The sequence below is a fragment of the Bidens hawaiensis genome, unplaced genomic scaffold, assembly GCF_021521415.1.
Source record: "Bidens hawaiensis isolate Kalapana, Puna unplaced genomic scaffold, B.hawaiensis_p1.1 tig00018142_1, whole genome shotgun sequence".
NCBI classification, from domain to species: Eukaryota; Viridiplantae; Streptophyta; class Magnoliopsida; order Asterales; family Asteraceae; genus Bidens; species Bidens hawaiensis.
Genome location: NW_027492746.1, coordinates 18,267 through 43,859, shown reverse-complemented (window position 1 = coordinate 43,859; position 25,593 = coordinate 18,267). Strand labels below are relative to the sequence as shown.

General features: G+C 36.9%; 1 protein-coding gene across 1 annotated transcript; it reads left to right on the top strand.

The window, feature by feature from the left end:
* Window positions 1-4,780: 4,780 nt before the first annotated feature.
* On the top strand, window positions 4,781-9,128 carry LOC143555554 (elongation factor 2-like). The gene is made up of 4 exons (XM_077045088.1): window positions 4,781-4,934; window positions 6,241-6,266; window positions 6,356-6,443; window positions 6,528-9,128. Exons 2-4 carry the CDS (start codon window positions 6,264-6,266, stop codon window positions 8,966-8,968), a joined length of 2,532 nt encoding a protein of 843 aa, XP_076901203.1. The 5' UTR covers window positions 4,781-4,934; window positions 6,241-6,263; the 3' UTR covers window positions 8,969-9,128.
* The last annotated feature ends 16,465 nt before the right edge of the window (window positions 9,129-25,593 follow it).

The window sequence follows — 25,593 nt, the reverse complement described above, 5'->3', positions numbered from 1 at the left end:
TCTAAGTGTATGAGCTGTGATAGAGAGAATACTTAGGTGTGTGTGTCTACCATGTGTCCTATATCTGATCATAATCTCAATTATATATAATAGATAATAACTCAATGGAGTTGTTAATAATAAATGCTATTAACTAATTTTCCTAAAAATCCGCCTTTATCTTCAATGTAAACGTAACAGCCACTTTGACCACGTGCTCCATCACTCAGGCTGCGAAATAGGGGGTAGACCAGGTCTTGGAGCCGTTACAGTTGATAAATATCAGCCTTCATATAAGAAATAACCGTTAATAGCACCAAATACCGAGGATCCATGATCCTGACATAGCTCTGGAACTCTTCAGAAGGATAATTGATCCAGATACGTAAATATCTTCTTGACTACAAGTTAGTAGATAGACCGAGTCTTCTAATCGTTATACCTGCTAAATATCAGCTTACACATGAGAACCGTTAGTAAATAATAAGTACTGTGGATCCTTGATCCTGACGGGATCTGGAACACACGCTAAGGATAACTGATCCAAAACATAAGCCAGGATATCATATCCACAGTGTCAAATTTCTGTGCACTAACAGTATCCCTAGTATAAAATCACTAACAAACTGACGTGTTTATACGTTCAAACAAGTTTGAGAAAAACTCGTTATATGACACATCAAATCCAGTTTAAAACAAATTCCAATACAATCAACATCAGTTTAAATTATCTTTATAAACAACTTTATCTCTGGATCCTCGGGGTCCAAAGATACTTCTTTAAGGTCTTTCTCCCGAGCTTCCAGCACGTCCCTAGGATGTTGCTGTAATTGCTATGCTATAGTTTGCTTGGTCGTTGCTTCATCGATGAAGATAATAGTTCTTGGCCTCTGCCTGATCACCAACTATCTTCACAACTCCCCACGGGGTAGGTAATTTGATGCATTGGTGGTAAGTTGAGGCCACCGCCTTCATTCCATGCAGCCAGGGCCTGCCTAAAATAACATTGCAACAAGAAAGGTTATCAATAACACAAAATTTTTTATATGAATTTAACCATTCAATATAGATTGGGAGGTTGATGTCCCCCAATGTCTTCTTGGTTTCTCCATTGAAACCGACTAGCACTGATGTTCTAGGAATGATCTCCGAATCTGGTATATTCATCTTCTTGAGGACATCATGCTAGATAATGTTGACCGAGCTCCCACCGTCAACTAGGATTCTGCGTACATAATGGTTAGCGATAAATAAAGTAATAATCAAACCGTCATGGTGAGGATCCTGGATGTTTAGTTTATCTTCCTCATCGAAGAAGATCCTTTTATCTGTTGTCAAAGTGGTAGATACTATTGGTCGTTCTCCGTTATCTAACTTGATCTCTTTAGCGAGCCTCTTTGCTGCCGAGAAGGAAGTTCCACATATGTCTGATCCTCCAGAGATGAAATTGACCATTCGCACATCCATTTCATCCTGGTGAGGATCCTGGATACTTGAATCGAAGAAGACTCTCTGATCAGTTATTCGAGTAGTGTGGATGAGCGGTCTTCTTTCATTGTCCAACTTAAATTCTTCTGCAAGCTCTACTTTTGCAGGACAAGAGGTTCGAAACATGTCGTAATCTCTGGCAACGAAGTTGATTACATGAGCATCTTGTGGTGGTGGTGTTGCTTTCTTTGGAAGGTCTTCAGGATCCTGGATCTTGGATTTCTTCCTTCCCAAGAGTTTTTTAAAGTGACCCTTGCTCAGGAGGTATCCAATTTCCCTCCTTAAGCCGATACACTCGTCTGTCATGTGGCCAAAATCTTCGTGGAAAGCACACCACTTAGACTTATCTTTGAAGTCGGTCGTCTTCTCATTCTTTCGGGGCCACCTTGCTTTTTCTCCCAGATCCTTCATGGCACAGATCAAGCCATGAGTGTCCACAGAGAAACAATAGTCTAAGATGCAAGGATAGTCTTCATCGTCATCTCCTTCTTCGACTGCTTGTACGTTTTGATTGTTGAACTTGGTGTACGGCTTCGAATTGTTGTTCATGTATGAGGATCTTTTATTCTTATTGGGGGATTCTTGTTTCGTTTGCCCCCAAGACGATCCTGGATCCTTTTATCATCTTCTAATCGGATGAATCTTAAAGCCCTGTTCCTTACTTCATCTAGGGACCTGCAAGGAGTCATCACAAGATCATCATAAAAGGGGGAGCCCCTCTGAAGTCCCATCTTGAAGGCTTCAACAGCCGTAGCCATATCAAGATTAGGGATTTCCAAGGCTTCCCTTCCAAACTTCGTAACATAATCCCTAAGGGATTCATCACTTGGTTGGATAACTCGGTATAAGTAACTGGTTAACTTTTCAAATTGGCTGTTGAACAAGTTAACTAAGTGAGAAAAAGAAGAAATTGAAAAGGGAGGAAGACTTAGCAGCCATTTTAATGCTGATCCTGTCAGTGTGGATCCAAAGACTTTGCATAGGCAAGCTTATTTGAGTCTCTCCGAAATAGGATTGATCTCCATCCTTTCTCTATATTGTGCCACGTGTTCTTCAGGATCAGTGGTCCTGCCATAAGTCTTCATATTCGGAGTCTGGAACCGCTTCGGGATTTCAGCATCACAGATAGGTGGAGCAAATCTGGATAACTTGTGGCTCCCTTCTGGTATTTCAGGAATTGGACGGACCACTCCTGGCACGCTGGATATCATATCCGTAAGTTTATGAAGTTCCATAGCCATAGCCTGATTATACTTGTATCCTCTTGGTTGGTTGAATCATGATATCCCAGAAGTGTAGTTAAGATAAGAGGCATCTGCTACAGTAGCAGGTCCATTAGAGGCAATGGTCTGCATAGGGATTATATCTCCTTCATGGACCTCAAAGGATCGTTGATGTTGAATTCTTGAGGATCCTTGATTCTGCCAGAAGGATCTTTGAGGTTGGGAGCTGAAGGATCCTTAAGGATACAACTCAAAGGATCCTGGTTGAAGGATGGATAATCCTTGTTGAAGGAACGAGGATCCTTGAGTTTGCTGACCCATGGACCCCTGTTGAAGGATAGATGATCCTGGCTGAAGGATCGAGGATCCTTGAGTATGTTGAGCCACGGATCCTGGAGTAGAGAAATCTAGCACCCTAGGCATTAAGGGAGTCTGATCCTCCGCTGGCCTCTTTCTTTTCTTGAGATCTTCAATTTCATGTAGGATCCTCTGGTTGGTTTTGTTCTGCTGCTCCATGTATGCCTTAACCTGTGAAAACATTGCAGAAACATCATTGTTAGATTTGACCACCGAAGTGGCAGCAGTGGTTTTTGAGCTCTGGAAGACTGGAATTTGTGTCTTATTTCCAGCCGCGGTGGTCCTTGGTGCTCCCGTAATTGGAGGAGGCATCGGCGGCAAAGTTCTTGATGAGAGAGAAACCGAGGATGGCATGGTTGATGAAGCAGAGGTTGATTGAGAGGCTATTGATGGTGATATGGGTATGAAAAGTTGAAAATTGACAGGAAATAATCTGGATTATAGCACCAATTGCCCCACGGTGGGCGCCAAATTGTTTTGGATAAAAATCTCTCAAGGATAATGTATCCAAATTCGTTTAGTGAGGATTAGTGCTATGGTGATGAAAACAAGTATGTATCGATTGCAAACACAAACACACGGATTTGTTACGGGGAAAAGCCCTTGATCTGGTTCGGATCGCCGGCACAAAAACCCCGAGTGATGACAAATTGTCTATCACCACTTTATTTATCAAAAAAGGGTGTTACAATTGTGGAGATTATGATCAGTGGTACAATAATTCTAAGTGTGTGAGCTGTGATAGAGAGAATACTCAGGTGTGTGTGTCTACCATGTGTCCTATATCTGATCATAATCTCAATTATATATAATAGATAATAACTCAATGGAGTTATTAATAATAAATGCTATTAACTAATTTTCCTAAAAATCCGCCTTTATCTTCAATGTAAACGTAACAGCCACTTTGACCACGTGCTCCATCACTCAGGCTGCGAAATAGGGGGTAGACCAGGTCTTGGAGCCGTTACACTTGATAAATATCAGCCTTCATATAAGAAATAACCGTTAATAGCACCAAATACCGAGGATCCATGATCCTGACATAGCTCTGGAACTCTTCAGAATGATAATTGATCCAGACACGTAAATATCTTCTTGACTACAAGTTAGTAGATAGACCGAGTCTTCTAATCGTTATACCTGCTAAATATCAGATTACACATGAGAACCGTTAGTAAATAATAAGTACTGTGGATCCTTGATCCTGACGGGATCTGGAACACACGCTAAGGATAACTGATCCAAAACATAAGTCAGGATATCATATCCACAGTGTCAAATTTCTGTGCACTAACAGTATCCCTAGTATAAAATCACTAACAAACTGACGTGTTTATACGTTCAAACAAGTTTGAGAAAAACTCGTTATATGACACATCAAATCCAGTTTAAAACAAATTCCAATACAATCAACATCAGTTTAGATTATCTTTATAAACAACTTTTGATCCGATCCAGCTAACTCCAATCCAGTTTCAACTTCATTTAACTCAATCCAACCCGTTCTAAAACTGACCCAATTTCACCCAAACACCAATTCACGGTTTCCATAACCTTAAGTCCTTAACCAATAACAAGAGGTGTTTCTAATAATGAAGCTAACAAGAGGTGCTACTAGTATATACTAATAGTAATAATAATGAAGGTAACCTATTGGGCCAGTAGAATAATAAAAGCCAGGCCAGCCCATAAGTGATTTGATCCTCATTGAAGGCCGAATATTCCCCATGAAAAATATCTAAGCGGCTATATGAATAAATTAGGGTTTTAGAGGAGCCTCAGCCGCTCCCTTTATATACATATATATCTCATCTCTCCGTGTTTACAAAACCTAACGCACACAGAGCTGCTTGCTATTCACCGCCGCCTTCTTTGTTTTGTTAGGTATACACCTTTAATCTCTTATTATCTCATCTCATACGTGCTCGATCTGTGTTATTATTGATTATTATAGCTGTATGCTTCGTTATTAATCGTAATTATTAATAAAGTAGGTTATTATGTTTGTGTATTTCATGTTGTTCTTCGATCAGTTACAGATCGGATAGTTATTTGATTGAATCGGTGTTTGTTTTGAACGAATAAGTTATTGATTTGTATATACTGTAGGTTATTTACGGTTTATGTTTACTGAGATGATGATGATGATGATGTTTAGGTTATTGTTTAGATTTGTGTCTTGAATCGGTTATATTATGTGTTTTTGATGTAATTGGAATACTGTTGGAGTTGACTTTGATACATAAATATTTTTAAGCTATAATCGAGTTATTGTATAAGACTGTAGCTAGGTTTACTGCTATATTGATTTGTAGAGTATGATATTAATGATTTAGATTTAGACATATAATTATTATGATATGATACATGCTTAAAAAGTTGTTTATTTGTTTTTTGTGTTTTTTTTCTATGTGAAGTTGAAGATTTTTTGTGCTGTTGTTTGTTTGGATAGTAGTTATGTTATTTTTGTAAGTTGTGTATTGTGTTTAGTTATTTTGTATTATATGTGTTTGTTTTGTGTTTACATTTGGTCTAGTTGGTTAAGATATCAGCATTTGACGGTAAAATATAACATGTTTGTGAACAATATCCTGCTGCAGTGCTGCACCCTGTGAATATGATGTAGAATATTTTTATTCGAATTGATTGTTTTGATGTACTGTTGGAGCTGACTTTGATAGACTGTAGCTAGGTTTATAGCTATTGTTATTATTATTCGAATTGTTGTGGTTGTTATTTGCGAAATAAGTTGCAATAATGCAGATTTATTAATTATTATGAAGTTAATACATCTTTAAAAAGTTAATTTGCTTTTCTATATTTATTTGTGAATGTGAAGAAGATTATTCGTGATGTTGTTTGTTTGGATTGATGGTTTGTTTTTTTATTAAGTTTTGTAATGTGTTTAGTTATTTTGTGTTATATCTGTGTTTGGTTGGTATTTACAATTGGTCTAGTTGAATAATTATTTGATCATTTCACATGTCTGATGCTTAATTTGATGAAAAATCGCAACATGTTTGTGATCTATATTATTTACACCCTGTTTTTTTGGTTTGACTTGATGTTAATCAAGTTGTCTATTGATACTTATGTAGTACACAATACTATCAACTATAGCTTCATGTGAAATCTTTGCAGTTATTATTTCGTCTGTTTACTAATTCACTATTTGTTTATTTTTTATCAGGATTTTGCTGAAAAGTAGGCAAAATGGTAAGTTTTTGTGTTTATTTATGTTCTTTTTCGCAATTGTATATGCAATGGCAAGGAAGTTAAACCTTTTCATTTCTTTGACAAAACAGGTGAAGTTTACTGCGGAAGAGTTGCGAAGGATTATGGACTACAAGCATAACATTCGTAATATGTCTGTTATTGCTCATGTTGATCACGGTACTTAAAGCTGCTCTAGTTGATTTTGTTATAAAGTTTTTATTTATGCTGTTTGATACTTAATTGTTTGTTAAATCTTTACAGGGAAATCCACTCTGACTGATTCTCTTGTGGCTGCTGCTGGTATTATTGCCCAAGAAGTTGCTGGTGATGTTCGTATGACTGATACACGTGCTGATGAAGCTGAACGGGGTATCACTATCAAGTCCACTGGTATCTCATTGTACTATGAGATGACTGATGAAGCTTTGAAAAGCTTTAAGGGTGAAAGAAACGGGAATGAATACCTCATCAATCTTATTGACTCACCCGGGCACGTTGACTTTTCTTCTGAAGTCACTGCTGCTCTACGTATTACTGATGGTGCACTTGTGGTGGTTGATTGTATTGAAGGTGTATGTGTGCAAACCGAAACTGTTCTTAGACAAGCTCTTGGTGAAAGAATCCGTCCCGTTTTAACTGTCAACAAGATGGACAGGTGTTTCCTTGAGCTTCAGGTTGATGGTGAAGAAGCATACCAGACCTTCCAAAGGGTTATTGAGAATGCCAATGTCATCATGGCTACTTATGAGGACCCACTTCTCGGTGATGTCATGGTTTACCCCGAGAAAGGTACCGTTGCTTTCTCGGCTGGTCTTCACGGTTGGGCTTTCACTTTAACCAACTTTGCTAAGATGTATGCTTCAAAATTCGGTGTTGATGAGTCTAAGATGATGGAAAGACTCTGGGGAGAAAACTTCTTTGACCCAAAAACCAAGAAGTGGACCACTAAGAGCACCGGTTCAGCAACTTGCAAGCGTGGGTTCGTTCAGTTCTGTTATGAGCCGATCAAGCAGATTATTAACACGTGCATGAACAACAAAAAAGATGTTTTGTGGCCTATGTTGACTAAGCTTGGTGTCACCATGAAGTCTGAGGAAAAAGAGTTGATGGGTAAGGCTTTGATGAAACGTGTGATGCAGAATTGGCTTCCAGCTGCTACTGCTTTACTTGAAATGATGATCTTTCACTTGCCTTCACCTCACACTGCCCAAAGGTACCGTGTTGAGAATCTTTACGAAGGTCCGTTGGACGATCAGTATGCTAATGCCATCAGAAACTGTGACCCTGACGGTCCTCTTATGCTTTACGTTTCCAAGATGATTCCCGCTTCTGATAAAGGTAGATTCTTTGCCTTCGGTCGTGTGTTTGCTGGTAAGGTTTCAACTGGTTTGAAGGTTAGGATCATGGGTCCTAACTATGTCCCTGGTGAGAAGAAAGATTTGTATGTTAAGAGTGTTCAGAGAACTGTTATCTGGATGGGAAAGAAGCAAGAAACTGTTGAAGATGTGCCATGTGGTAACACAGTGGCTATGGTTGGTTTGGATCAGTTCATCACCAAAAACGCAACCTTGACAAACGAAAAAGAGGTTGACGCCCACCCCATCCGTGCCATGAAGTTTTCAGTCTCACCTGTCGTGCGTGTTGCTGTTCAGTGCAAGGTTGCATCTGACCTCCCCAAGCTCGTTGAAGGTCTTAAACGTTTGGCCAAATCCGACCCTATGGTTGTGTGTACCATTGAAGAGTCTGGTGAACACATTATTGCTGGTGCTGGTGAGTTGCATCTTGAAATCTGTTTGAAGGATCTGCAAGATGATTTCATGGGTGGTGCTGAAATCGTTGTTTCCGACCCTGTTGTGTCTTTCCGTGAAACTGTCTTGGAGAAATCATCAAGGACCGTGATGAGCAAGTCCCCGAACAAGCACAACCGTCTCTACATGGAAGCTAGACCCATGGAGGACGGTCTTGCTGAGGCTATTGATGAAGGCCGTGTGGGCCCACGTGATGACCCTAAGATCCGTGGAAAGATCTTATCTGAGGAATTCGGTTGGGACAAGGATTTGGCAAAGAAGATCTGGTGTTTTGGTCCTGAAACCACTGGGCCCAACATGGTGGTTGATATGTGTAAGGGAGTTCAGTATCTTAATGAAATTAAGGATTCGGTTGTTGCTGGTTTTCAATGGGCTTCTAAAGAAGGTGCTTTGGCTGAAGAGAACATGAGAGGTATCTGTTTCGAAGTGTGTGATGTTGTGCTCCACGCTGATGCTATCCACAGAGGTGGTGGTCAAGTTATCCCAACCGCAAGGCGTGTCATTTACGCCTCCCAGTTGACCGCCAAGCCACGTCTGCTTGAGCCGGTTTACCTTGTTGAAATTCAGGCACCAGAGCAAGCTTTGGGTGGTATCTACAGTGTGCTGAATCAAAGGCGTGGGCACGTGTTTGAGGAGATGCAGAGGCCGGGTACCCCACTGTACAACATCAAGGCGTATCTCCCTGTGGTGGAATCCTTCGGGTTCTCTGGTGCTTTGAGAGCTTCTACCTCGGGTCAAGCTTTCCCGCAATGTGTGTTTGATCATTGGGACATGATGGGGTCCGACCCGTTGGAAGCTGGGTCTCAGGCGAGCACGCTGGTGGCTCAGATCAGGAAGAGGAAGGGTTTGAAGGAGCAGATGACTCCGTTGTCCGAGTTTGAGGATAAGCTGTAAGCGGTTGCGGTGAGAGATGATGGGTTTCTTCTTGGTTTATCTTGTTTTTTATAATTTCTAAACTGTTTTTTTAGCTTGTGGGATGTACTATTTTATGTTTTGTTGTGTTGAGAACCTACCTGCAGACAATGATGCTGTTAATTTTGATATTTGTGTTTTACTTTTATAATGTGCTTTTATCTTTTATTTTTTTCAACCTCTCCTGTTTTTTAGTTAATTTACAAATGATTGAGCACGGTTATAAGATGTAGTTCCTATGCCAGTACAGTTGGGCTAGTGGCTTGCTTGATAGAAGCATAATTAAAAAAACTTGATTTAAAACAACCCGGGTTGAGTTGAATTGTTATTGTAAAACTTGGGTTTTGGCTTGGCTTGGTGAGTCGTGAGAGTTTTCACAGCATATTGATGTTTTCGTGTGTGATAACAACTGGCGTAAGCTCATTTCTTTACATAATGCTGAGAAGGTAACGGAACCCACCAAGGCAAGATATCATCTTTGTGCTTGTGGTCGATACGGGTGAAGATCCTTTGTGGAACAAGATGAAACTGTGTGTTGCAGCCAAGATCTTTGCGATTAAATCAAGTTGTACCATGTGGTACTACAAAGGGAGAACATTAGTGGTTAGACATGTTAAAATGAAACGAACCGATGAAATAAAGTGATCGAAGACGACGATTTATGTGACGTCAAGAAAGGGTTCGTTGTGAGCAAAGACGGTGGAAAGAAACTGAGGCCATAGAACAACCGACTGGCCTTAGGCGCATGAAGTGATATGCGTGCCAAGACTATGGATGAGCCTTGGTACCGGAATCGAAAATTAGGGCTAACAATTGGGTACCTGTTTAAGACATGATAAGACCTATTAATCAAAAAGGCGCGGTATGTGATTTTTTTATTTTCTTAAATAATTGAAATTAGTAGGCTAACTCCATCATTTTTCCTATTAGTATACAAAACTTAAAACTGTCTTATAATAATGACATATAAAGTAGTTAAACGAGTCGTATTCATGTTTGAAATTTGTGTTACGCGCGTCGCTTCTTACATGTTAAACTTGTTAAGACACGAATTGCCAGCCCTACCGAAAATATCGATAACCGAAAATCACCAAAAATGGATACCTTGGTTCGTAAAAGTATAGAACACAAAAATTCGGTAAATACCGGTACTATTCCGTAACCAGTGGAGGAGCCAGAAATATTTTTTTAAGGGTTCAGGATTTTTCGTTGTTCAATTTTTTTTAGCGTCAATGTTTTCGGGCCCGGATCACATTATAACACAAATACATCGTCAGCAAAGTTTGTTGTGTGTTTCTACCGTCTTTCTCTTTCCGAGGCTCTCTTTTGTATGCACATACCACATACATGTAAAGTATACTAGCATAAGTGCCCGCGCTTTGCAGCGGGGAAGCAATGAGGATTCGGTCGATAACGGATGCTATAGTTTGCATTCTATCAAATTTTATATAAAAATTTCAACAAACAAAACAACATTTAGTCATAAGCTAATTATCACATGATATTCAAACTTTATATAAAAAAACATTCTCAACTAACAAAACACCATTTAGTCACACATGTTCATGGCAATAGTAGAACAACGTAAATGGTGTAGCACATATTCATTTTCTATAGTAATAGTGTAATCTATAAAAACAAATTTATGTTCAATTTCCTTATGAAAGCTAAGTTAAACATCAAATTGAGTAGGGAACAAAACAAGGGAGTCATGCCGAGCCCGAACTCATTTAGGCTCAAACATAACTTGTGAGTAGTTTTTCAAAGTCAAGCCCAACTCCTATTTCTAAATCTTGAGCTCAGGTCGTGAGTGGTTTTTCAAGCTCGAGCTCAGCTCAGACTCAACTTGTTTATCATTTATTAATTATTTTACTAATAATTATAATAATTATTTGTATATATTTTAACTAAAATTTTATAATATTTAACATAATACAAATTACTCACTTATATTAATCATACTATTTCATATATTAATAGCTATTATAAAATCATATATTTATTATATTAAATAAAAAATATATAAAATAGTAAGCTCATTTATTAAACAAGTTTATTTCTACACTCAAGCTCGTTTAAGCTCGGTTTGATTCGAGCCTCAAATAAAGCTCATTCAGTTATTGAGCTCGAGCCTGTTTCGAGGAACACTTTTCAACCTTTATTTTTTTATTATATTTTAAAATCTTTGTAAGTGGAGAATAGGGATGAGCACGGTACCTTACCGGTACCGACCATTACCGGTACCGACGATCCCGAAAATCGGAAATCCTTGGTACCGGTACCGAAATATTCGGTTCAGTACCGGTACCGTCTGGGTAATAAATTGGGAAATACCGGTTTCGTACCGATTCCGAGACTTAAAATTTTGGTAGTGATTCAGTACCGGTACCGATTTTGCTCATCCCTAGTGGAGAAGACAAAAAGATAATGATAATGTAAAAAAATATTATTTAATTGTATATGAGATATAAAATATAATGCTTTTTAATATAATTATAAAAATAGACAAGCTGCCGGACCAAACAAAAAAATATATTATTGCCGAAAATCAAATCAAAATACGGCACGTTAACAAAAATCGTGATTTACAACTCTTTACAGATTTAGATATCTTTTCTCCGGTGAACTTTTCACGAAGACACAATTCTCTACAAATACATATCACTTATTGTATGGGAAGATCGTTTAGGCTCGTCGATGTATTAAAAATTACACTACAGGTTGGCTCATTTAAGGTCCTGCGCATAATTAGGCTCGTTAAGATTTTCCTCAATATATACAAATATAATTATAAATGTATATAAATTAATGTAGTATATAAATTAATTAATAAATAATAAGCGAGCCGAGCTGAAACTTGGAAAAATGTCTTACAATCCGAACTCGGGCTCTTGCAAACAGACCAGTAAACGAACTGGACGTTCATTAACTGTTCATGTCAGGAAGTATGGATAACATGTAAGCACATATTTATGAGAAAATACAGGAATCACAAACAAACAAGTGTATTATAAAATTTTCATCTAGAATTAACATCCCGAAGTAAGACACTTATTATTTTATTAACCATATTCACGGCAACAAAAATCAAGCATACATAAAGCCTGTTAACTTACCAATTCATCTAAAGGCTTAAATCAGAAGATGAAAGGAGACAAGAAAACCTTCTTCAACTTGTATATATATATCTTGGCGTATCTCCTCAATTATCAACTGCAAATAAACGCTTAATTCATTTCTCGGCTCCATGATACTTTGGGTTGACCAAACAAATACAAGGTTGGCCCGTTTGTACCTTGGTTCACTCGTATCGGTTGGCTACTGATGAAGAAAAGTCTTCATTGCCGGGCACCTTTTTAAGCAAGCAACAATGGGTTATCAAGTAATTAATCACATTTAAGGCTAGCATATTTCTATGAGAGTCTGCCTGCACAAATGAAAAGAGAAAAATTGTGTTGATCAACAACAAATTCTTAAAAAAAATAATTATAAACTAATTTAGATGGGAATTTTAACCCACATACATGGGATGATTTGGGTGTATTTTATCTCAGCATGTTAAATTATAACCATCAGTTACAAAATCATTTGTGTATATAATACATAATAAGAATGCAATAAAGACGGTTCGGTATTTCTAACGGAATGCATTAAAAGACAAAATATGAAAATACTAACCATTTATTGAGAAAGAACCCCGAAATTTTCCTTGGCTCCTGTTGATATCTTTAGCCAAATCTGGAGCTTCATCTTTCAAAACCGAACTTTCAACTTCAAACTGAGAGGAATTAAGTTGTCACTAAGAGTTATATATGATTCTTTAGTTGCTATGTTAACAGAATATAACATAAACTAAGGATATATCACACCTTCATTCTATCATTCGAATTGGTCAATTGTTAGAAAAACATGGACAAAATAAACCATTAAGAAACAAAACATATAAAATTTTACAAAACCGCAAAGTATAATATGTGAGGATTTGAGGATGACAACCTTTTGTGCATAATAATCGGCGAGGTTGATGATGATGATGAAGGTCGAAAGAGGAAGATGAAGGCAAATTCTTGGTACCGAAAGGCAAAACTTTAGTACCAATTCGGTACCAAATTGTACCTGATTTCGGTAACGGTACTGATATCGGTTCGGTACCAATACCGAATTTGCTCATCCCTATTTAAATGCAAAGAATGTCCCTACGTGACTACAAGATTAAAACATAGTCTCTACAGATCTATATGGCGCAAAAAGTCAAAACAAACCTTCTCATATGATATAGTTCATCTTGATATTTAGGAATCCTTATCAAGAAGTTGTATGGTAAAACCTTAGCTTCTTCATTCTGTACATATATGGCATCGGCAACAGAATCTTCTAGAGATATGGTGGGTATCTCATCACTACAGATCTGGGAATCCAAAATAAGCACATCCCCTGCTGCATTAATGAGCACAAACTATTGCTAAATAACACTATTTAACAATATTCTTGGCAATCATTAAAAAATCAACAAAAGTCAAACATAAATCTCCAGCATCTTCAGAAACGCAAGCTTCATGACACCCTTCAAATCATAAGTTGGGTATGGCTCATGTTTGTAGTCGCTGTAATTTTAAAAACAGTCTATTTCTGGAGTAACAACGAAAAAAACTATGGACAAGTGTAATCATTGATGAATCACTGAACAAGTAACAATTTTGTAAAACTGATAGATAATTACTTACCCCATCTTACCCAATTCGAGATCTCAATTGTCAGTGTTGATTGAAAGCGTAGGCGATTTCAGTAGTTGGCGTCCATTGGGTTGTACAAATTGAATGTGGTGGTTGAGTTACGCACCGGATTACAATGAATATGGATCAATGATGAATTGAATGAGCAATCAGTTGATGAATTGTAACGTCGCCGGTACCGGAATTGAAGTCGCCGGAAGCAGAGGGGTAATTAATTTTGCGGCGTCTCACATGGAAGAGAAGGTAATGTAATATAGATATACGAGAGAAGTCCATTTTACAAAGAAAACTACAAAACTAATAACTAAGTATTTTTAATTTAAGGAAAATTGGATTGTAATAATCTCAACTTAATGTAGTTGGCCGATAATAATCATAATTATGAAAATAGCTGTCACTGATCCCAACTTTCACAATATTTGTTTTCATTGAACCTCCGTTAAAAAAAACTTAACAACGTTAAGTTTTTTCCAAATTTTAAATTGATTTTTTAGGGCTTTTGATCGGAATGAGAATGTGAATCGATTGATGTAAGACTTAACTTGAAATGGTGCTTCAAACATCTTGATTTTTTTTAATTAAAAGTTTAAACACCGGAATTGAAGCATCCTTTAGTCGTTTGGACCACCATTTGGAGGTAAGTTTTACATTAATCGACTCGAATCCTCATTTCGATCAAAAGCGCTAATATATAAATTTGAAATTTCGAAAAAACTTAACGCGTTTAAATTTTTTTTAACAGTGGTCCAATGAAAACAAATAGGGTGAAAGTTGGGACCAGTGACAACTATTTTCAAAGTTGAGATTATTATTGGCCAAATGCATTAAGTTGGGATTATTAAAATCCAATTTTCCTTAATTTAATTAAAAAAAAATATTTTTAAATTTTTTTCTTTCATCCTTCTTATATGTTGTTATTCTTTACCACAAAAAAATGTATAAATGAAAAAAAAAATAAAAAAAATGATAAAAATTAACGAGTAATGCAACACCGACTTTTTTTATAATGCATATGTGCAATAGTGTGCATTTTGGTATTTGAAATAGTGTTGAATAGCATATATATAGTTGTTAGTATTGTATATTTGCAATAATGTTATATTATATACAAAAATTAAAAAAATCGATATAGTGCATATGTGTATTACTGTTGTATTACATATATGCGATAATGTGTTTTGCATACAATTATTAGTGTCGTATTTGCATATATTCAATAGTGTGTATTGAATAATGCAATTGTGTTGTATTATATGAAATAAAACACTATTTTATATATGATATAGGCATTAGTGCACATATGCACTACAGTACTACACCGACAAGGTTTTTTTTTTGGTATCAATATCATCTTATTAGAAGGGGGAAAGAAACAAAAAATCACAAAATTTTTTTTTAAAAATAGTTAAAAATAATTCTTTAGTAGTTCTCTCTATAAGAGGAGTTCTCTCTAGATCCCACCCCTAAGTGTGTGTGTGTGTATATATATATATGTGTGGACACGTTCAAGAGTGAACTGAAAAAAAGTGAGGAACTAATGAACTTTTCATTTACAAACTCATATTAAATAATTAAAAAAATATAATACATATTTTAGTTGTTTCCTACATGTTTTCATGTTTTATAAACGATTCATAACCTTTTTAATCGAGAAATTAAAAAAAAAATCAATATAAAAAATGCAAGCATCATTCATATAGTACACATCCGATTACGTAAATCCGTCTTCACGTGCTTCATTAAGAAAAACATCTCTTAACATTTTTCATTGCAACTCGTAGAACTAATGCTAGTTTCAACAAACGATATACTAGACGGTCGTCGGCAACGGTTAAGCCTTGAGGCGAACCGGCAAAGGCGATGATCGTCTGGTCTATAGAAACATAATTGATCGGTCCCTAAGGCAATGACCATTGTTTTTTTTAGGTATTATCTTTAAGAATGTTAATTTGGTTGGGCTTATTGACCCATTTTATTAAAGGAAAATTCCCAAAATAGTCTAAAATAGGAGATATATTCCCAAAATAGTCCCAAAGATTTAAAAATCCCCAAAATAGTCCATGGAAACTCATCTGCAGCGACACATTAGTAATCGTGATGTGAGATTTGATTATCCAGTCACAATTTGACACGTGTAAAGGTAACGTGAAAGTTACAACGAAATCTGTCTTCACCGATAGTTTTCAAGCCAAAATCTCAGAAACCATGTTTTCGAATGAAATTTATTGGGCCGTGAGTTTTCAAAAAATATGAAATTCGTGTTTTTTTTAAATTCATCTACTCGGATGCATTTCAGGTGAATTTCATCTCCTACGTGAAATTTCAAAAAATTTGCAAAAAAAACGATACTTTTCCAGTGAAGTTAGTCTTGTCCGATGATTTTCAAAAAAAAAAAAAGATAATTTCCTAATGAATTTAATCTCCTCAGATGATTTTTATAAAAGTTTTAAAAATTCGATGTGAGGTTAAATGGCAAGTGTTAAGAATGTGGTGGATGGTGGTGGTGGATGATGGCGGTGGTTGATATGGGTATGAAGAAAGATTTTTGGTTGCCAACTTGTGTCAAGAAGGTGGTGGTGGATGATGGCGGTGAAGAAAGATTTTTGGTTGCCAACTTGTGTCAAGAAGGTGGTAGTGGATGATGGCGTGGGTGGTGGTGGTTGATATGGGTATGAAGAAAGATTTTTGGTTGCCAACTTGTGCAAGAAGGTGGTGGTGGATGATGGCGGTGGGTGGTGGTAGTGAATGATGGCGGTGAAGAAAGATTTTTTGTTGCCAACTTGTGTCAAGAATGTGGTGGTTGGTGGTGGTGGATGGTGGCGGTGAATGGTGGTGGTGGAGGGTTGATATGATTTTCAAAAAAGTTTTATAGACAACTCTCCTTTCAATGCAAAAAAAGATTACTTTCATCTAAAAACCATCGAATTGAAATAATTTATATTAAAATCCATCTTTTCTAACAACTCTTATTTTTATGCAAAAAAAGATGAAATTCACCTGAAATGCGTTCGAAGAGATGAATTAAAAAAAAACGCGGAAAACGATGAATTTTGAAAACTCACGGGCCCAATAAATTTCATTCGAAAACTATGGTTTCTGAGAAGATGATTTTGGCTTGAAAACTATTAGCGGAGACATATTTCGTTGTAACTTTCACGTTACCTTCGCACGTGTCAAATTATGACTGGATAATCAAATCTCACGTCACGATTACCAATGTGTCGCTGCAGATGAGTTTCCATGGACTATTTTGGGAATTTTTAAATCTTTGGGACTATTTTGAGAATCTCTTTCATGTTTTGAACTATTTTGAGAATTTTCCTTTTTATTAATACTTTTGGGCATTTTTTTTATAATCTATATTTGTATTATTATTGGAACATTTATAATGTTTATTAATAGTTTTTATTGTTGTATTTAAAGCTTATTATATTTTGTTAAAAAAATCATTGTCGGGTTTGCTCGCCGAAAAAGAATGAGTTCGCTCGTTACTATAATATATAAAAGCAAAAAAGGACCGGCTTCGGCCGAACGTGGTGAAGACAAACTGGCCCCGCCACTGTCGTGACCGTACTGATCCAGAAACCTCAAAAAGTTGATACCAGTGGTACACGATACCCGGGGGAGGATCCAGTGTTCGGCCAGGGGGAGCGTTTGCACCCACTCAAGTCCATAGTTTCCTTTATAAATTTGTTATATATTAGGTCCAAAGACCCAAGTGACCCATCTAAAAAAAGTTTAGTGACCCATTTATAACTTTTTTAGTGCCCCAAACTTAACTTTTTTAAATTTTAAGCCCAAATTTTATTTTGTTATGGACGATAACAATTAAGCCCATATTAGTTAATTGCTCAACCACTTTAATTGAAAAATTGGCAATAGTGGGAGGCGAACAGATTAGAGTGATGGCGGCTTCACATGTTGTCGATGCAACTTATTATAGACCCAAAAGACAAAAGCACACAATCATCGATCAACATTATTATAATTTTGATTGTGTCAACAGTGTTGTCGATATTGAAATTCAAGAATTTTGGTGATCGCTTTAATGAGATTAGCACGGATTTACTTAAAAACATGTTGGCTTTCAATACGTATGATTCATTTTCCAAGTTTGATGAATCAAAGTTAATGAGATTGTGTGAGTTTATCCATATGATTTTGATAATAGGGAAAATTTGTTCTTGCATCTCAACTTGGTTTGTACATTGATAGTATGCGAAAAGATGAAATATTTGCTAATCTGAAAGGTATTGCGGATCTTGCTAGAGTTATGGTGGAAGCAAGGAAACATATATCTTTTCATTTGGTTTATCGATTATTAAAGCTAACATTAGTTTTGCTATTGCAACCACAACGGTAGAGAGATGTTTTTCGGCAATGAAGATCATAAAGACAAATTTACGTAATCGAATTGGTGAAGATTTTTTGAATGCTTGTGTAATTTGCAGTGTTGAAAAAGAAGCACTTTTAAATGTTACGAATGAAGCTGTAATTGACCATTTTTAAAAGATGAAATCACGTAGAGGTTAATTGTAGTATATATTTTGTTTATCTTTAATGAAATTTATTGTTTACATTTATATACGTAGTTTGTTTAATGTAAATTTTTTAATCAACTCGTTTCGGTTTGACCCGACCCATTTTGGTTTGACTTGTTTTAGTTTGAATTGACGAGTTCTAGGTTGGATTTTTTGCACCCACTGACTAAACTTTCTAGATCCGTCACTGCGTTACCGTGTGTCCATCCCTACGTAATTTGGAGGGTCCTTTTACTTGTAGTTAGAATATGAGTCTAAAAATAAGTTTTGTTACTTCTCAAGTTTGTTTGGTATAAATAGACATGCGTGGCATTATTTTTTATATGGTGTGTTTCTCTTCATGTTAATGCAAAAAAGATTCGTGAGAATTTCCACAATATATTGGTGTGTTTTCGTATGATATACGAGCCAATAGCTACACATACCATAAGCCCACAAGATTATGGGCTTGGAGATATTTACCTATCTATTTTATCGTTTATATATCTTGTCTAATGTTGCTTTCAAAATCCACATGGTTAGCGTTAACGAGACGGATAGCAGTGAAATGGAGTTGCTTGCCCGATCCAGGTCGTGCCAAATGTGGTGTAATCTCGTCTCTCATTTTAACAAGATACAATGCAGCCCGCAACTAGAGGTGCATAAACCGGGTTTATCAAATACCCGGTTCCGGCCTTCCGGGTATGAAACCGGGCTCGGGTATGACCGAGTACTGGAAATTCATGTATTGGTAATACCCGGGTCGGGTTTGGGTCCAGTTATTGTCTTAAAAAACCATACCATATGGCATGTGCATCAGGTTCGGGTCGGGTATAGAACGAGTATTCTAAAATCTGGTATTTAACTACCCTGTTTTCGGGAATTGAAAAATAACCCTATTTTCATGTTTTTCCGGGTATTTTTCGGGTATATATTGGATTTTTTAAGAGTTGCACTTTTAGGGGTATTTTTTTCGGGTATTTTTAAGGTATTTTTCGGGTACAAATCGGGTATTGGAAAAACCCGGATCTTAGGAGAGTTTCTCGACCCTTTGTCTTAGGATTAGTCAGTGGATTAGTCAGTTCTATTTCTCGATGGGGGCAGGGAAGGAATATAACTCAGCGGTAGAGTGTCACCTTGACGTGGTGGAAGTCATCAGCTCGAGCCTGATTATCCCTAAACCCAATGTGAGTTTTTCATTTTGATTTGCTACCCCGCCGTGATTGAATGAGAATGGATAAGAGGCTCGTGGGATTGACGTGAGGGGGCGGGGATGGCTATATTTCTGGGAGCGAATTCCGGGCGAATATAAAGCGCATGGATACAAGTTAGGCCTTGGAATGAAAGACAATTCGGAATCCGCTTTGTCTACGAACAAGGAAGCTATAAGTAACGGGTTTTCGGGTATTACCGGGTACAAATTGGGTCGGGTTCGGGTTCAAATTTTAGTACCGAAATGCATACCCTATCCGTACCTACGGGTTCAGGTATTAAAAACTCAGGTATATTTTTTCGGATCCAGTTCCGGATTCGGGGTTTTTTTCCACCTCTACTCGCAACCACAAGAAACTCGTTAGAAAGCCACGGGCTTGAATCTAATAGTCGATACTCTTATGCTCAAATCAGTTGGGCTACATTGTAAATAATATGTATAGTTATAGACATTGTTGTGTGTCAGCTTGCTGTTTATAGGTGGTTATTGGGCATTAATTTTAATGGGCCAGGATTGACTTGGGTTTTACTGAAATTAGGCCGGACATGTCCAATTTGGTCGATTTAGGATGGGCATGTCTTACTGAAATGGGCCCAATATGAGAAGAGAGCTCAACTTCTATAACGTAGGGTCCTTTATTGCAATATCCTTGTATAGTGTATACATCATCATGAACATAGAATACCCTATTACAGTTTCCCAAGTTTATAATTTTGTATTGTTTACATATATTGATTTTTGATTTATTATAGATTTTGTTTTAAAATTTTATATGCAATAACTTTTGTACTGGACCAGACCGGTCGGTCAGGTGTAAACCAACTACATAACAAACACGATTTATACTAGTCGGTGAACCGGACAGAAGGTTGGATTGGATTTTAATGTTTAAAGTTTTTCTTTTCAAAATCTTCCACACTATTCATTTACCACTTTGTCCCTTGTATTTTGTTATGAAACACTAGTACAGAAAAAGTTTATTTTAAAACTGTTAAATGGGGTTTACACAACGGTTTCAAAACCGTTTAAAATGTTGTTGCAAAATGTATTTAAAACGGTTTAGATACCAATGTAAAATGGTATCTAAAACAACGCTTCAAAAACTAGTGTAAAATGGCACACAAAAACGCTTCAAAACCCGTTGTAAAATGGTATTAAAAACAACGTTTAAATACCCAAAAACAACGCTTCTTTGTAGTAAAAAAATATTAAAAGGACCGTTGTAAATAATATTATAAAACAACGATTCTTTGATTATATAAAAAATAACTCTTCTACACACTTGGCTTCTTTTAAATTAGATTATGTTTGCAATAACCAAAAGCCGAAAATCCAATTTATATACATAAATCATCTTACATTTATACAAAACTGGTCGAACCTATATATAAAATCTAAACAGATATATATACAATGTTATGTCTACTTCTCCGTATTTGTTCAACATCTTTAAAATCTTCAAAATCGCATATGCATATTCTTCAATAGTTTGAACAAGAAACCATATTTCATTCCCTTCTAATAACACTGTACATTTTCGGTCCAGCTAAAGATAAAAACAACAAATATCAATTCATCAATACTTAAGAAGATTACAATATCCATAAGAAATAAGGAAACCAACTCTATAATTTATGTTAAAATGGATCACTTAGCCGTTTACATGAGAATACAACTTTATTAATTAGGTTTTGGTTCAAGCATTCTATCAAATAATTAGTGTGCATTATAAGTTATATATGAAACAAACATTAAACGAGTTGTAACATAATATATGAAAGTTATGTTAAAGTTACTTTGTGTGACTCAATAAGTCATATTGTATTGGATTAGAAAATAAAACAGTTTTAACGTTGTTCAAAACATACAATGTTGATTACTAGCATCTCCTTTACATGGTGTAACAATATATAATCCTCATTTAAGCTATTTATCAAACACTTGGTGTGCATTATGCTTTTCTTTGATTTTATGTTTTTTTCATTATCAATACTCCAAAAACAATATATCACTCTCTTTTTTAAATATTAATTAACCAAACAAATAAAACTTTAAAAAGCAAAAGAAAGAGATACATACCTATAGTTAATTATTGCAGAAAAAGCTTATTCCTTTAATAAGCAAATTTATGTTTAGCGAATGAAGGCAATCACGAAATGGATATGTAACTACATAACTAAATCAGAGACATCAAACAATCAACACACTCACCATAACGATGGCCCTAAACAGATGCAATATTTTGATCAGTAAACATAAGCACATAATAAACAAATCATTACTGAAATTACAAGTAAACTGAGATCTACAAGTTTAACAAAACAAAATCAAGCCTCATAAACCCTAATTAAAATTTTAAACACAATCAATGAAGTATACCTCACTTTAAACAAAATTCGATAAATGCATATGCAATTTGAAGAGTGGAGAGAGAGAAAGAGAGAGAGTATTTAAGAAAGCCATATTTAGATGTTAAAAAGAGAAGATAAAATTTATGAAATTTTAATAAGCTTTTTTCATTATCAAATAACTCCAAAAACAATATATCACTCTCTTTTTTAAATATTAATTAACCAAACGAATAAAACTTTAAAAGGCAAAAGAACGGGATAGATACTTATAGTGAATTATTGTAGAAAAAAGCTTCTTCCTTTAATAAGCAAATTTATGTTTAACGAATGAAGGCAATCAGGAAATGGATATGTAACTACATAACTAAATCAGAGACATCAAACAATCACACTAGTAGAAAAAAGGTCTTTAATGACACTCGCATTATGACACGCGGAGATTTATGACATGCAAATGTGCGTGTCATTTAAAAAATGTCATAGTTTTATAAATTTTAAATAATTATGACCCTTATTTTTGTGTGTCATCCATTCAATGTCATAAACTAAAAATGTGTGTCATACTGGTTCAATTAAAATAAATAAACCTAAACGACCCAGTGCTTCTCCAAAAGTGGCGCTCATGTCACCCCTCTTTGAAACCCTAGCCACCCAAGTCACTCTAGATCTCTTTGAAATCCTAATAGTTTCAGAGATGAACTCCTGATTGCTTCCTTCTCTTTCATAGTCTTCGCACTTACAGTGAGAGTGAGAAATCAAGGATGGTTCTCCATTCTTTCAAGGCTTGGCCACCACTCAACTGGCACCGGTCAAACACCGCCAACCATCAAACCTCTCATCCCAAATCTGAAATTCATATAGTAGGTATGATTTTTCTACAAGCAGCTTGTCATCATGAAATCCTCAATTTCATTCCTTTTAGTTGTGTAGTTTGATTTAATTTAGGGGTTAGTAATAGAGTTATATTATATGTCAAATACATTATCATAATCTTTGTAAATCTTATCTCATAATAGGAGATATACTTTGTAATTATTATATAAGGGAGATAATCAACGCTTGGGCCACCCGGGATCAAATCTATTAAAATTTCTTAATAAGTCTAGTTATATTCATTGCATTTAATTCAAAACTTTGTCAATCATGTGTTTTTGGTAAAAGTACTAGACTTCCATTTGTTAATTCTAATACTTCTACTTCTATGCCGTTTGATTTATTACATAGTGATCTATGGACCTCTCCAATTATCAGTACCGGGGGTCACCGTTACTATATATTGTTTGTTGACGATTTCACTAACTTTCTTTGGACATATCCTCTTAGCCACAAATCCCAAGTTTATACAATATTTAAACAATTCTCAACCTTGATTTACACCTAGTTTGAACGAAAAATTAAGCAATTTCAATGTGATAATGGGAAAGAATATTCTAATCGCGCTTTTCAAACATTCTGCCACCAAAACGGAATGACATTCCGCTTTTCATGCCCCTATACCTCTTCACAAAACGGCAAAGCGGAACGCAAAATCCGCTCAATAAACAATATTATACGCACCCTCCTTGCCCAAGCCAACCTACCTAACAATTTTTGGCACCATGCTTTAGAAGTTGCCACGTACCTAATCAACATTCTTCCTAGCCAAACACTTAAACTCAAAACACCTACACATCTCCTCTACAATTGAGCCCCGTCATACGACCACCTTCGTGTGTTCGGATGCCTTTGCTATCCTCTCATCCCTCACACTACCATACACAAACTTCAAAACCGATCCACACCTTGTGTTTTTCTCGGTTACCCCAACCAACACCGCGGGTACAAGTGCCTTGACTTATCAACCCACAAAGTCATAATTTGTCGTCATGTCCAATTTGACTAAACAATTTTCCCATTCAAGAATGTGGTCCGACCAGCCCTCCAAAACTATCAATTTCTAACTGATTCTATCCATCCTACTTTCTGGCCTCACATTGGCTCCAATACTCAAACAAACATCCACACATCTTCATCCCAACTCAATCCCACTTCGGACCACTCCTTCCCACCTACTGCTTCTACCAAAGCCCAACCTTTGACAGCCCAATCCTCACCTCACCAAGTCCAATTCTCGGCAGCCCCATCCCATCCTCCTATTGTCTATTCTCGTCGACCAAGAAACATCCAGAACACTTCAAACACTACTCCCACCCCTCCTGCTTCCCAAAACTATCAACCAACCACAACCCAACCTCAACCCATTAATGTCGTCACCCAACCAGACCCCGCTGTCCCACAACGAAACGTCCATACCTGGTCCATGGATGGAATTGTTAAACCGAGAAAACCATTTAACCTCAACAATTCCTCCATCGCTTCCATTCCCCGTAATCCCAATATTGCCTTGTCCACGCCCGAATGGCGCCAAGCAATGCAAGCTGAATTTAATGCACTTATTAAAAACGAGACGTGGGAACTGGTTTCACGGACACCGGACATGAATGTCATACGTAGCATGTGGCTTTTTTCGCCACAAATTTTCACCCCGGTTACTGTCTCTGTTATACCCCTAATTCTGATTACTCGAACCCTGCTGATAACCGCTCTAGCGGTAATTACCCTGCGATCTGTTCTGGCTCGATCCCCGAAGTTCGGGTTCAACTGAGAAGACACGTTCCCGTAACGAAAATTCGGATGGTTCCTCAGGCCTGGGTGATATGTGTTTGAATTGACCCCTTGGCCTTTGGAATCCCCGTAAGCATAACTGACTTCCTCAGTATCATCCTCTTCGTTATCATAAAACTCGGGGCAATTTTCTGCTTTGTGCCCGAGTTCACCACAATATTCACAAACCGGGAATTTTACTCCAACTTTCCCGACTTCTTTCTTCTTACCCTTCCTGTACCCAGCCAGTTCACGTTCTAACTCAGCAATTCTTTCAGACTCACTCGTGAATGACTTAATTGATCTGGATGAATTACCACGTCTTCGTCTTTCAGCCGCTGCTTCTGCCTTGGAATCTTCGCACATGAACTCTAAAAATTCTCAATCATCTTCCTCAGGCAGATTCAACAACTGACCATTACACGAGGCCTTAAGATGCTTTCTGTCCTCGTATGTCAAACCATCAACAAAGCACTTTACCAGTTCCCACAGTTCGATTTGGTGATGTGGGCATTTTCTAATCATATCCTTATACCTGGTAAAAGCTTCATGGAATAACTCACCCGGTAACTGTGAAAAGTGACGAATGTCTAAACGGGCCTCGGTAGTCTTATATTGTGAATAAAACTCGTTTAGAAAGACTTGTTGCATCTCGGCCCAGTTCCTGATACTGTGTGTCGGTAACGAGTTAAACCACAGTTTCGCTTTGTCTTTTAACGAGAACTGGAATAACCGCAACCGGACTTCATCCTGATCGAACGTACCATCACCAATAGACCCACAAATAGCCGAAAAATCGGTTAAGTGTGAATACGGGTCTTCCGAAGCCATCCCGTTAAAGTGAGGAACGATGTTGATGTAAGATGGCCGGGACTTAAACGTTTGCTGTCCCTGCACTCGTACCTGTGGAACCAAAGGGGATGCTACGTCTGAGATAGCCGGTCTAAACCGACTGTTAACACCATGATCCGGGGCTATGTAATTTCTCCTTTGACCCTCGGGGTTTCCCATACCGCCCAGGTTAACCGGAATACCACGAACTCTTTCGAGCCGTTCGACCCGAATTACCCTTTCTCGATCCCTTCTGTTTCTGTCAACTGGTTCAGCCCGTCTTCGATTTACTGGCTCTTCCACTTCTTCTTTGTAC

Excerpts from the sequence above, each read along its gene's own strand:
- LOC143555554 (XM_077045088.1), top strand. Across the intron at positions 6,444-6,527 it reads TATTGCTCATGTTGATCACG|GGAAATCCACTCTGACTGAT; the intron begins GTACTTAAAGCT and ends AAATCTTTACAG.